We start from the raw sequence: 12,970 nt of genomic DNA, 5'->3' as shown, positions 1-12,970 counted from the left end.
GGAATTCCGGTCCATTAGTGGAGATAGTGTATTCTAATTGGGTTTCTCTGGGCAATAGTCTCCCCACATGTTGCGTTCTTTGTGCCTGAGGCAACCCTCAACAAAGAGGTGGGGTTTGTGTGATAAAGGTGATTGGAAGATCACAAAATAGCCATTGACATTTTATCATGGACATGGTGTATGCAAGATCAGCAGATTCTGTAGCCATCTTTAAGAACCGTCTGAAAACACATCTCTTCCGTCAACACCTGACTGATCAGTTCTGACTTCTATCTCTTTTCTACTCTTTAAAAAAAATAAAAAAAACCTTAGCTCTGTACACTGTGGTAGGCTATATGAGACCAATTTTCTTTTATTGCACTTATGCTTTTTGTTGTCCTTATGTTGTTCAAATTGCTTCCGTTGATTCCCTCATCTGTAAGTCGCTTTGGATAAAAGCGTCTGCTAAATGACTAAATGTAAATGTAAATGTGTATACCATACTGTATAGATAGTACTGAATGGGTCATTGAGCAATTTTCCTCTTTATATAAAGAAAAAAATGTATCGTCTCTGCCCTTCCAAAACCTTGGATGTCCAAATTAGCTGTTTTTCAAGAAATGGTAAAAAAAACACTGTTTGTGCACTTTTGAATACTTTTTATTGGCAAAACCCAGTGACAAACATAAAGGGTGACTAAATACACACACACACACGTTTGCGCAGCTATCTTTACAGTACGAGGACATACATTGACGCAATGCAATCTCTAGCCCATTACCCTAACCATCAGAACTACATGCCTGACCCTAACCCTTACCCTAAACCTATCCTAAACCTAATTATAACCTAAACCCTAAAACCAAGTCTTCACCCTCAAACAGCCCTTTAAAGGGGTCTCTGGAAGTGAGGACCGGCCAAAATGTCCTCACTTTACTCTCCTTGTCCTCACACCGCTGGTCTACAACTCAAACCGGTCCTCACAAATATAGATGTACAAGTACACACACACACACACACATACACAAATATATATGTATGTACTGTAAGTGTGTATATATATATATGTATATATCATATATGTACAGTATTTAATTGTGTGTATATATATATATGTGTGTGTGTGTGTATATACAGTATGTACTGTAAATATAAAATACCTCTTGAGTTTTATGTTTTAAAGATATGTTTTATGTAGTACTCATTTTGCGTGTTTCGATATTGTAGTTGAGGATGGAGTAAAATTCTTCCTGCGAGAGGTGTCTGATCAGTGGAGGAGTTTGTCTGTGGAGGTGCGAAGCGTGAGGTCCATGCTGGAAGAGGTCCAGTGTAACTGGTTACGATACAACAGCTCCGTGGCTTCACTTCAGGCATGGCTGGAGGACGCCCAGACTGCTCTCAGGCAACCTGAAAACACCAAACGGGTGAGATAACCACACATACTGTATGTAGTGTATCCTTAAAAAATTTGTTTCTTGAAAATATGTATACAATTTCTGTTCATGCTAATGGTCCGTTCTTCCATCTTTGTCATTTTTTCCAGGAGTTTTTCCGAAACCTTCCACACTGGATGGACCAGCATGCTGCTATGAACGACGCTGGGAACTTTCTGATCGAGACGTGTGATGAAACGGTGACGCGTGACGTGAAGCATCAGCTTCTGCTGCTGAACGGAAGATGGAGGGAGATGTTTCTGATAGTCGGACAGGTAAACGAATGTTCACGACAGATGGAGCGCTCAATGATGAATTACTTGATGAATTATTAACAACAGCGACTTGAAACATTGAGCAGAGCTCCATCAATCCCCTACTGCCACTATTTACTAATGACATTAGAATTAATGACCTCTGCTCTGACTGGTTAATATGCATTGTATTTGCTTAAAACAATTTGTTTATAAACTGGTTTACAGTCAATTTGTGAGCCTAAAAAAAGTGGATAGTTCAACTCGCAAAAATACCTACTTTTGTGGTTTTGTTTAGAAAGAAAGTAATATACGTTTTGATATTGAATTAAAAAAGTTAGAGACGCACCACTACCGATAACCCATTATTCTGAGTGATATCTTCTGATACCAATACCAATTAAATTCGTTTTTCTTGACAGTCTGAGGCCCGGTTTCACAGACAAGGCTTAGCTTAAGCCAGGACTATGCCTTAGTAAAATTAGGATATTTAAGTTGCTTTTATTAAAATGCCTTAGATAAAAATATTACTGGTGTGCCTCTTGTCTTGAGACAAAACAATGGCAATTACATATTTTAAGATTTTATTAAAATCTTATTAAGAATTTATTTTCAGTTAAGACAGCTCAAACTTTCATTTTAGTCTGGGACTAGTCTTAAGCCTTGTCTGTGAAACCGGGCATGAATGTTCATATAATGACTACTAAAATTGAACATCAAACAGGTAATGTTTCTTAATATTTTCTATATACAGAGCACAAATTCATTGCATTTTCCTGTCCTCTTTTGATTGATAGGATATATATATATATCTGCTGTTTTTATACATTTAATAGTGTGAATCACTGCTTTTATCAACCGATGCCGATTATTTGCCGATATATCTGTGCATTTAAAAAAATGATTTGTGAACTATCACTTTACTTACAACAAGTGTGTTTTTCTCTCATCACAGTATGCCCGCCTGCCTGAGACTCAAAACGTGAGAGCACACCAGGATATCACCTCAGCCTTACAAGAATTTCTGGACGCTTCTATGAACAAACTTACCTCACCACTTCAAGTGTCATTGCTGGATGTCAAAGCCTTTATGCTGGATGTTGAGGTATAGCACATTTGTATTTAAAAAACCTTTTGATGCCGTTCAAGTTCTATTATAATTTTTTTCATTTCGTATATAGGACATCAAACTCAGGCTACCCGCTATGGAAGCACAATATAAGGTTGCGGCTCGGTCCGCCCAGCTCCTGGCCATTGAATCTGTTCAGGGTAGTGGAACTCTCTCTACTACAACAGCGATCGAAACACAACTCCATCAGGTTTGTGGAACATTTATTAAATTATTGTATCTTGCGTTGGACATCTGCAATTTACAGTAGTACCCAATATATTCTTGATAATCATTTATTTTACCTTCCATAGTTCCTACATGTTCGTACAGTATAATAGTTTTGTTTGTATTATTATTATGCATACCTATACGTGTGTATATGTTTGTGTTCTCACAGCTGAAAGAAAAGTGTCCTTCAATTCTGAAGGAGTGCCAGAATCTGTTTCCTCTTTTAGAAGAGCTAGAGAACCAAATCTCTGCTTTCTACCAGACAGCGGAGCTCGCTGGACACATCATCACCCAACAGCACAACCAGCAAATGTGCCAGGTCAGACAGACCACTGGGACAAAAACATTATTAGACTTTGAAGAATACAGTGTGGTGAAAGAGTAATATGTAACTAATATGTCTTTAATCCCACGTGGGGAACAAGATTTTGTATCTGAGTCTGATTTCTGTATATTTCTGTTTTATTAATTTGATCAGGAGCTGCAAACACAGCAGCAAAACTGTAAGCACTGTGTTTGTGCTATGGAGCGCAGTTTCCTGTCCCTGCAGAGGGTGCTGTGTGGTTCAAAATCCCTACACAATTTTGACGTGTCTGTTCTGCAGAACAGAGTCACTGAGATACAGACCACTGCGGAGGTCAGACTACATTATAAACTACTGTCTTTATCTTTGAAATAGACTAAATGGACTCACCTGTTTGTGATTTTGTGAATCCAGGCTCTAATGCAGGAGGCTTCAGATTGGAGGCAGGTGGCCGAGACCGGTGGCAACCTCATGCGGAGGTTTGAGGAGTCTCGTGCTGACCTCGAGAAAGCCTTGCGGGTGGGCCAGGCCTGTCTGAAAGAAAGAGGAGACCCGGACGAGCTGTTTCGCAAGCATGACGTATGTCAATAATGTCTTCATCAACCTCTTTAAACATATCATGTAGTGTGTACTTTAATTCAGTGTGTAACTATTTGCTCAGGAGTTCTTCGGCCGTCTGGACCAACACATTTTGAGTGCTTATTTAAAAGCGTGCGATGACCTCACTGACATCATCTCTGATGAAGACCAGAAGAGTCTGCGGGAGACGGTTAGAAGACTGCACAAGCAGTGGAAGGTCATTTTCAGTTCCCCAGCAGAATCTTGAAACATTTTATTTTCTTCAATAGTTAAGAATTCATTGGTGCCTCTGATTTATTTCTACCAGGACATTCAAGCCGAGGCCCCGTCCCACCTGCTCAGACTCCAGGTGGAAATAGAGAGACGTTTGGTGATGGCTACGTTACAGGAGTGCAGTGTAGAGCTAAAAAGAGAAGATAAAGCCCTGCTCACTGCTGGAAGTGAGAGACTGATCAAAGAACACAGGGTAAAGACCAGCTTGAATTTTCTGCTGGTTCATACAGATCTGGTGCTGATCTAGCTGGTGGATTTTGTTAACCAATGAAAAATGACTGTCAGCCAGCATGGGCTCGCTGATGAGGCTTGATGTATGACCAAGTGAGATTTCCTTGTTAAGCTAGATGTTAAATCATTTAAAACCTGTATGACTTTTTTTACAGTAAAACACACAAAAAATATATTTTATATAATGTCTCTGTGGATTTGTGTCCATACAATGGAAGTCAATGGAGGCCAATGTGGTTAGGTGGCCAACGTTTTTCAAAATATCTTCTTTTGTGTTCTGCAGAAGCAAGAAAGTCATGTAGGTTTGAAATGACATGAGGGTGAGTAAATGAAAAATGAATGGCCAATTTGGGGTGAACTATCCCTTTAAAAAAAAAATGATGGGGACCGGCATCCAAAGTTAAAACATGCTGGTCTTTCTATCAGCGATGCCTTTTAACCTGAGAGTTGCAGCACGAAGACTGCATTAAAATGTGAATAATATAATTGTGTATTTTTATGTGCCCTTTAGACATTTTTCGGAGAGAAAAACCCTCTATTTGAATGTGAGAAAAAACTTAAGACAATGGAGCAGCTCTGTCAGGATCTTCCTGAAAATGACGCAGGTTATCAAACACTTGAAGAGACCAGACATCATCTCGGAGAGGTCAGGAGTTTGGTAGAGAGAACACACCTGAGACTCCAAAAACATCCAGATAAATGGAGAGAGTGGCACATCAGGTAAGATCCAAACAGGTGTTCGGCTGTTTCGGTTGGTTGACAGCCAGGTTTCTGAATTTGACCATCTGACAAGTGCTGAAGCCCCCTTTGAAACCAAAATAATAGAACTGCATAACAAGCAGAGCACCCGCAAACCAGCTTAGGGTGGTATAGACCACTTTGGAAGACATGAACAATGCTGGTCCAGAACATGTAAAAGCCATTCAAATGTTAAACAAATATCTTAAAGATTTCATTACATATGTAAGATTTAAAAAGAATAATAATGAAACCGGAAGTGCTTCTTTACATCTTATGAAGTGGTCTATAAGCTGTTAAGAATTTTTCATTTTGTCAAAAAATCGTATTTGTTTCTGTTTGTGTCATACATTATGAAAAGCTTTATACAAATAAATGTGAATGAAATTGTCTTGTTGTGACTCTAGGTTCAGTGAGCTGTCTGGATGGCTTCTCTCCCAGCAGGCATTGCAGGTTGATGCTGAAATCTCCACTGTCCAAGTGAGCCCATCCCTAATGCATTCGTGCTCGTCATTATATGCAAGACCACCTCTCCAGTTTGACGTAACCCCATCTTCCCTATCTGTCTGCAGATGGAGCGGCAGGCGGTGAAGGCTCAGGGTGAGATTCTGGGCTGGCTCAGAGCTCGTCTCGCTGTGCTGGAAGAGATAAGTCCTGAGAGGGAAGTTCACACAAACAGAGCTGCTCTTGAGAAACTCGCACTAGAGTTTTCTACACTGCTACTCTGTCAGTCTGAGGTGAAGGGCGATCTCATATCTTCAGCAAGACCTTGTTTTGGGTGTGGTGTAGTGGGAGAGTTGCATTTTATGTGTGCCTGGACCACCTAGTAAATGCTTTTCTGAACACAATATGTTCTGTATTATGATTTACCATCTCTCGTGTTATTCTGAGTCTTTAGAGATAAACTTTGTCATTTCTACAAATAATGTAGCTGTGTTGGTCTGCTGTAAAAAGCTGAAAATCGTTTTTTGACTGTTTTCTCAGGATGGTACTGTTGCCGTGCCCACTGAGAAGAGCACAAAGACTGAAGAGGAGGTGCTTTATGAAGTGGAGGGGATCCACACGCAGCAGCACCGAAAAATACTGATGGCAGAAAACGTCACGGAGGCCAAACAGATGCTCCTCATTCACCAGGTGGGGATTGTGAGATTTATTTTGCTGACATGTAATTTAATAAAAGTGATGAATCTCTGCATCCTATTGCTGCGAATAAATGATTGTTTGTCAAGCATCATTCCAAGATGTTAAAATCATTTATTTGACTCTTCTCTATTTACTGTACTTACAGCAAAATCTGAAGTCCCAATATGCAAATGAGAAGGATGTTCAGGAGAAACACCTGGAGGTAATGCTTTTAATCAAACCAGAGCCATTGAGAGAGAGAGAGTTGCGACTACTCCGTTGACTGTTATGGAATAGTTTTTTTCACAGCTTTGTTGGTTCATGGAGGCTTTCAATAGTTAAATAGACCTATTGTGACTAACTTTTAACCCATTTAAAGACGTAAGTTATTTACTGAATAAAAAATGAAAGAAAGAAAGCATTTAAAGAGAAAAGATAACTTCCTGAAGGCTCCATGAATCAAGTGACGCACGAAGATTTTGAACTTCTGTTGTTGCGATTCTCTCTCTCTCAATGGCTCTGAATCAAACAAACATACTTACATATTTATCAGATTGATCTTTAAATGTTGTTTGTTTCTTCTGACATGTGTAAAAAATTATACACAGTAGAAAGCAGCCTGTTAGCACATATTCACATTTAACATTTACATATTTATGCATTTGGCAGGCGCTATTATCCAAAGCTACTTAATACATTTTATTTGTATTTGTGTACTAATAAAATGTACACAAATTTACGCATTGCTCCAACCACTGAGCCACAGGAACAATGTTTGTAGATAAATGAAGTCCCGGCCAAAATTTTAAATCAAAATTTTAAATCTTTATGCAAATATGTATGACATTTTTATTTCTGCGGAACAACCATACAGTTAAAGTGAATGGGGACTGAGGCTGTGTCTTATGTAAATTCTGCCTAGAATCTCCTTTTGTGTTCTACGGATGAAATAAAGTCATATATGAAACAGCATAAGTAAATTATAAAAAGATTTGGGATGAACTGCACTATTAATGTTCAAAGTATCATATCTAAAATTACTGTATATGATATATTTTATTAAAATGGTTTCCATATTGCTTATTAGGTGACTGTAAGTGCATGGCAGGACTTTGAACAGGAAAGGAAGGCCATCTGGAAGTTTGTGTTTGATGTCAGTGTTGTCCTGGAGAGGGAGCGTATATTTAGTAGCTTGGAGAGCCTCGCTACTGAACTTAGCAATGTGAAAGTAAGAGCATATGCAAAATATATATAATACAAAATACATTGGATGAACTTTAGTCTCAGTATAATTTTTTGTATGTGTGTGTTTGTTTAGGATCTTCATGAGCAGGGTAAAAAGTTTGCTGCACGGGCCGAGTCACTGGAAAAGTCTTCACTGGACATAAGGCTTGGACCTCAGAATCAGTCCTTACTGCAGGACCAAGCCTATTCCACACAAGAAAGAGTTCAAGAGATACAGGCCAGCCTCAAGAAAATGTAAGACTGTACTGACTGTGCATATACAGTTCTGTACCATATTTTAAAGAGTACATAACATGAGATCATGAAAATTACATTTCATGCAGTGTGTAATGTTGGCGTGTTTGAAAGTAAGCAGTCTGCCAAGATGTAAATCCGAAGGTGAATGAATAACAAAGTTATTGGCTTGGAAAAAAGGGAGTCGACTCTGAATCACGCAAACGAGACGTCCCTAGTCTGATTCGCGAACCGCCGCGGATTTACGTCACTACATATAGTCCCCGCCTACGAAAACTTCACTCTTCTCCCCCAAACACTGTAGCTCGTGAGCCTCATTCGCAGTAGACCAATTACAGCAGACTAGACCATCTGACCAATCACATCAGACTAGGCTAGCGGAAAGGAGGGGATTAGACAGATGAATCGCGGAACGAATCATTTGAGAGTCAGTCAAGAAGTAAGGTAAGAATAACTGCCTTTTATTACGAAAAAATTGTGTTTTTACATCTTCTATGTACATAAACTTGTCGTTGGACACTCCATAATCCAAAGTAGGACCTTGAAAATCCCTAGTTATGTACTCTTTAATAGATTCACCATTTGCTGTTGATGTTTGCTGATCCATTATACTTAATATTGTTCGTCTTTCCTGTCTCTCTTTTCTAATAGCACATTAGATCTGGAGCTGATGCACAAGTGGTGGCAAAGTTTCAGCTGTGAGTCTGAGGCTTTCTTCTCTTGGATCTGTGATAGTAAGAGGGATCTTGAAGATGTGAGCAGAACCTTTGCTAATCTGGATGAGCAGATTCACGCTGTGGAGGTAAACAGACAAAATGTCCGGGATCAGAAGAAAATAGCTTGTTTTGTATTTAAAAGCATTGAAGCCTGGATAAAAGGTTTTTGGTCCCTCTTAGATGTCGAGGAAGAGCTTAGAGGAGAAGGTGGTAGTCTTTTGCCGACTGAAGACAGAGTTTCAGACTTTAATGCATTTCATCATGCCAAACGAAGCTGGTCGAATTAAAGCTCGCTTCAAGCAGATTGGGAGATACCAGGAAGAGTTTAAGTGCAGCGTTGAGCAACGAGAGGCGGAGCTACAATCCAGCTTGAGAAATACAAAACAATTTACCCAAGATCTCAATGAGGTACCAGCACTGTCCACACACGTGTTCTGATTTCTGAAAGAGCTTTGTCATTTTAATATGTAAGGAAGTTAATTTGTACATTTGTTTCTTTCATGTTTTCCTGCATTTAAGGTTGAAGGTTTGATGACAGGACTACAAGAAAAACTGAATGTGCCGATAACTTCCTGTACATCAGCGTCAAGAACATATAAAACTCTCCATGAACATATGGTTAGTATCACCATGCCAGGAACCTTTATATGGGTAGTTTGCATTTATTACTTTTGGGAGGAGAGCATATGCTGTGTTAATACACATGCTGCTTTCATTGCCTTGTATTTATTAAGAGACTACATTGAATATTTGTACATTTAAAAATAATTTGTAAGTTTGTATTTTTGAATATTAGTAAATGTATTAGTTAATATGAATTATCAATAGCCCCTTTCACACATACAGTCTTTACTGGTAAATTGCCAGAAAATTGCAGTTTACAGAATGTTTCCAGTAAATCAGTACTTCCAATTTACCAGTAAACGCAAAAATACATATTACTGGTATTTTGAGACAGCTGTGTGAACGCTGTCTTACCGGCTCGTTGGTATGCTTGATTCTGATTGGCCAGTCGCGACATTTGCAGGTTCGTTATTCCCAGATAACAACCTCTCAAAACTAATAACACATAACCGGATGCAGCAAATCATTTTGACAGGTTTTTTGACAAATTAAATATAAATATGTCTTTTAATAACATATATGACATTATAGTTTCAAATGATTAAACCAAATTACCTGTTCGTGACATTTGAACGTCGTTTCTTACCTTAAAACCGAAAGTAAACAGCTTTTCCTCACGGAAGGTCTGCATTCGGTAAAAATGAGCTAATGAAATATTTCACATTTCATGTCTATTTTTATCTCATGTGGCAAGTAGCCGTGTAATAAGCGGGATAATGTACAAGCAGCCGGCTGTTATCGCGAAATAAGCCTGATCACACTGTCGGGGCTTATTTCTGCGATAACAACTGCTGCCTGTACATTATCCCTTTGATTTTAAAAATATATTAGTATATGTTGAAATGTATCAATGTTGTAGAAGTATTGTTCATTGATAGCTTATGTTAACTTACAATATGTATTTAACTACTGTTAACAAATAGAACACTGTTGTAGTTTTGTAGACATGTTGCCAATTTATTTGTTATAATACAGGACCATATAAGACCAGTGGCAGCAAAAATGGATTCAAATAGTTTAAAATTAAAATTTAAGTATTTATTTGACCTAAAATCTTCATGTAAAGTTTAACTACCCATTCTAAACCATAAAATATAGCTGTTAAAGTTTTAGATCTTGAGTGCATATGTATAAGTAGCATACAATTTATTTCACATATTGATGACTCATCGTGCACTTAGGTTTTATTTTGTGTAAATAAAATGCTCTTTAAGTGAGAATAACCCCCCATTAAAAGCTGCCTCTGACTACTAATAGCACATAGCAAATCATTGTCAGTCTGTGATGTCAACTAAAGGCTATATATTTTCATGATTATACGTCTTTGATTCCCAGGACGTAATGCAGCTTCTGCAGCAGCTGGGACCCAGGTTGATGTCTCTGAATCTGGGCTGGAGGAGACTGATGTCTGATGAAGGCCAGCTGGAGAGAGCTGTGGCTGAGCTTCAGCAAGCTCACAAATTACATACCCAGCAGGCCACTGAAAAACAATCAAAACTAGAAAACCTGTTGACTCTGTGGCAGAGGCATGTGTTTACTTGTTTATTTGTTACATGGTGTGTCTCTCTATTACCTAAATTACAAACAAGAACAGAACAAAAACAACAATGCTTTGGCCCTCTGATTTCAGGTATGAGAGAGATCTATTGCTTCTGCAGTCCTGGTTGAACAGATGTGAAACTCTATGCAGTTCAGATTGTCTCTACTTGAGCGCAGACATAGGGAACCTTAACAGCCAACTTCAGACACTGCAGGTGAGTGTGAATCAAAAAAGATATTAGTTAAATCATTCAATGACTGGATTATTTGTCTGGATCATGAAACCTCATAAACTGAAGCCATATATGGTGATGTGTCTTTCTTATGATTTACCAGGACATGCAGTCAGAAGTTCCCTTTCAAGAGTCTTTGTTGGAAAGTCTGGAGACCCGGGCCGAGTCTCTGTACTCCTCATGTTTAGAAGAACGAGTCACAGAAATCGGAGATCTCCACTGTAACCTGGAGGAGAGGTGGTGTTCTCTCAGTACCAACATACCAGTCAGGTATAAACTACCGTCAGGTTGTAATTAAGAAGGATTGTGGCTTTTAGTCCATGTTTTTAGCTTTGAAATATTTATTTGCTAGTGTGCTCCTGATTGTTGTTCAGAATGTTGAATAACGTTAAATAGCAGATACAAAGTAGTGGCCGAAAGTGATGTCCAGGAGACATACAGTATTTATACAAAATTTGCTATTAATGTCCCCTCAGGTTAGATAAAATCATCAAAATATGAGGTGTACGGTACCAAATGGACAAAACACTGGACAAAATTATTTGTCAAAAAGGCAAAGTACAGCATATCAGGGAGTTTAATTCAATATACAGAAAAAATGTATAGAAAATTTAGCCATAGCCACATTGACTACAATTTTATCTGTTATTGATATTTGTTGATCCTCTTTTGCTGTAATATTTTGTAGTAATTCTTCTGAGTTCTGAATACAGCTTTGAATATATGTGTTGTGTGTTCATTTTTGACAAGTCTCCTTAAATTCTTCCCAAAGCTGAGCTTCATTTTACAACTATTTTCAACAAGTTTTTAACTGTCTCTTCAAAGCAAAGATGTACATTTTCCAAAGTTGGACATCACGTGACTGTACGTTTAAAAGTCTTTCTCTTCTCGGAAAACAGACTTAAAACATGACGCTAAAATAAGAGATGAGTCCTGGAATATGTTCCTCTCAAATCCTAATGTTTTAAGAAAACTGTTTGTTTTAACATTTTTTGGCGTTTTAAAATGCACTTGGTGATGTTCCCTTAGGATTCATGAGCTCCAGTCTCATCTCGCTCAGTTGGAGCAGTTCAGTCATTCTCTGCTTGCTTTGACTCAGTGGAGTGAGAACTTCCTCAGACACATTCAAAGCACCTGCACAGTCAGCATCATCGATCTGAACTCCAAAATCAAGGTACATTGTTAGTGTAGAGCAGTTACAATCCTGTCATCAATATACACAAACTTAATTTTGACTATATATTATGTGTTGTCTAAAGGAGGACATGGCCTCTCTCAAAACCCAAGAAAAATCAATAGAGGCTTTGCAGCCTCATATAGATGCCCTCAACCCATCTTTAGCCCCAAAAGACCTACAGCACCTCCAGACCAAGAAGGATGTCTGCTATCAACTCTTCAATGAAGCTCAGAGCTTAGTAGACCATCGAGATGATGCTCTACTCAAACTCAAAGCTTTCTATGAGACCTATAATGAATCCAAAATCTCTCTTCGGACATTTCACGAAGCAGTTGAAGGAAAAGAAAGCTGGGATAGTTCTAAAATCAATGATGTAAATCAGGAACTGGGGGAACTGGCTAAGGAGTTAGCATCTCTAGAGGTGCAGGCCATCAGTTTGGACATTAACCTGAACAAGGCACACTTACATCTGCAGGGGGTCGAGGGGGAAAGAACAGCCTGCAGAGAACTGGTGGAATATATTGCGTCGAGTCTGCAGGTGCTACAGAGGAGCATTGGGACGAAGCAGAGCGAAGCAGAGGCACTGGCGACCTTGTGGAGCTCCTTTCGGGGACGGAAGGAGCTGCTACTCGGGAGTCTGGCAAAGTTGGAGGACAGAGTTAATATACCATGGCCTGCAGAAGCCAGCACACAGACCTTTCAGCAGAGGTACACCAGCACTGATTCTTTGCTCATCCTTTAGAGTCTGTAGGGACTGTTTACACCAAATTTTATATATTTTTTCAGTTGTACAGTAAATTTGGTTCAGTAAGCAAGTTCATAATCTGATACAATTCAGTGAGGAAGTAAGTGATTTGGACAGTTTAATTCATGAATGAGACTGATGACTCCTAATGTATGTTCTGTATGGAAAACAATTTGAGCCATCAAGTCAGTTTATTATTATCATC

General features: G+C 38.8%; 1 protein-coding gene across 1 annotated transcript in view; it reads left to right on the top strand.

Annotated features, from left to right (window-relative positions):
- Positions 1 to 12,970, top strand: part of syne1a (spectrin repeat containing, nuclear envelope 1a) — a 107,490-nt gene that overhangs the window by 19,264 nt on the left and 75,256 nt on the right. The window contains exons 17-40 of the mRNA XM_057352968.1: positions 1,207 to 1,403; positions 1,523 to 1,687; positions 2,622 to 2,771; positions 2,848 to 2,985; positions 3,175 to 3,324; positions 3,484 to 3,642; positions 3,724 to 3,888; positions 3,971 to 4,105; positions 4,196 to 4,354; positions 4,904 to 5,112; positions 5,538 to 5,610; positions 5,703 to 5,867; positions 6,115 to 6,264; positions 6,419 to 6,475; positions 7,340 to 7,480; positions 7,571 to 7,731; positions 8,383 to 8,533; positions 8,628 to 8,855; positions 8,967 to 9,065; positions 10,407 to 10,597; positions 10,702 to 10,825; positions 10,947 to 11,113; positions 11,873 to 12,017; positions 12,103 to 12,728. Coding sequence (XP_057208951.1) covers positions 1,207 to 1,403; positions 1,523 to 1,687; positions 2,622 to 2,771; positions 2,848 to 2,985; positions 3,175 to 3,324; positions 3,484 to 3,642; positions 3,724 to 3,888; positions 3,971 to 4,105; positions 4,196 to 4,354; positions 4,904 to 5,112; positions 5,538 to 5,610; positions 5,703 to 5,867; positions 6,115 to 6,264; positions 6,419 to 6,475; positions 7,340 to 7,480; positions 7,571 to 7,731; positions 8,383 to 8,533; positions 8,628 to 8,855; positions 8,967 to 9,065; positions 10,407 to 10,597; positions 10,702 to 10,825; positions 10,947 to 11,113; positions 11,873 to 12,017; positions 12,103 to 12,728 — 4,105 coding nt within the window. The remainder of the gene's footprint in view (positions 1 to 1,206; positions 1,404 to 1,522; positions 1,688 to 2,621; positions 2,772 to 2,847; positions 2,986 to 3,174; positions 3,325 to 3,483; positions 3,643 to 3,723; positions 3,889 to 3,970; positions 4,106 to 4,195; positions 4,355 to 4,903; positions 5,113 to 5,537; positions 5,611 to 5,702; positions 5,868 to 6,114; positions 6,265 to 6,418; positions 6,476 to 7,339; positions 7,481 to 7,570; positions 7,732 to 8,382; positions 8,534 to 8,627; positions 8,856 to 8,966; positions 9,066 to 10,406; positions 10,598 to 10,701; positions 10,826 to 10,946; positions 11,114 to 11,872; positions 12,018 to 12,102; positions 12,729 to 12,970) is intronic.

This window comes from Triplophysa rosa, linkage group LG15 (assembly GCF_024868665.1).
Source record: "Triplophysa rosa linkage group LG15, Trosa_1v2, whole genome shotgun sequence".
Lineage (NCBI taxonomy): Eukaryota > Metazoa > Chordata > Actinopteri > Cypriniformes > Nemacheilidae > Triplophysa > Triplophysa rosa.
Note: the sequence above shows the minus strand (reverse complement) of the source record. Positions and strands in the feature narration are given on the sequence as shown.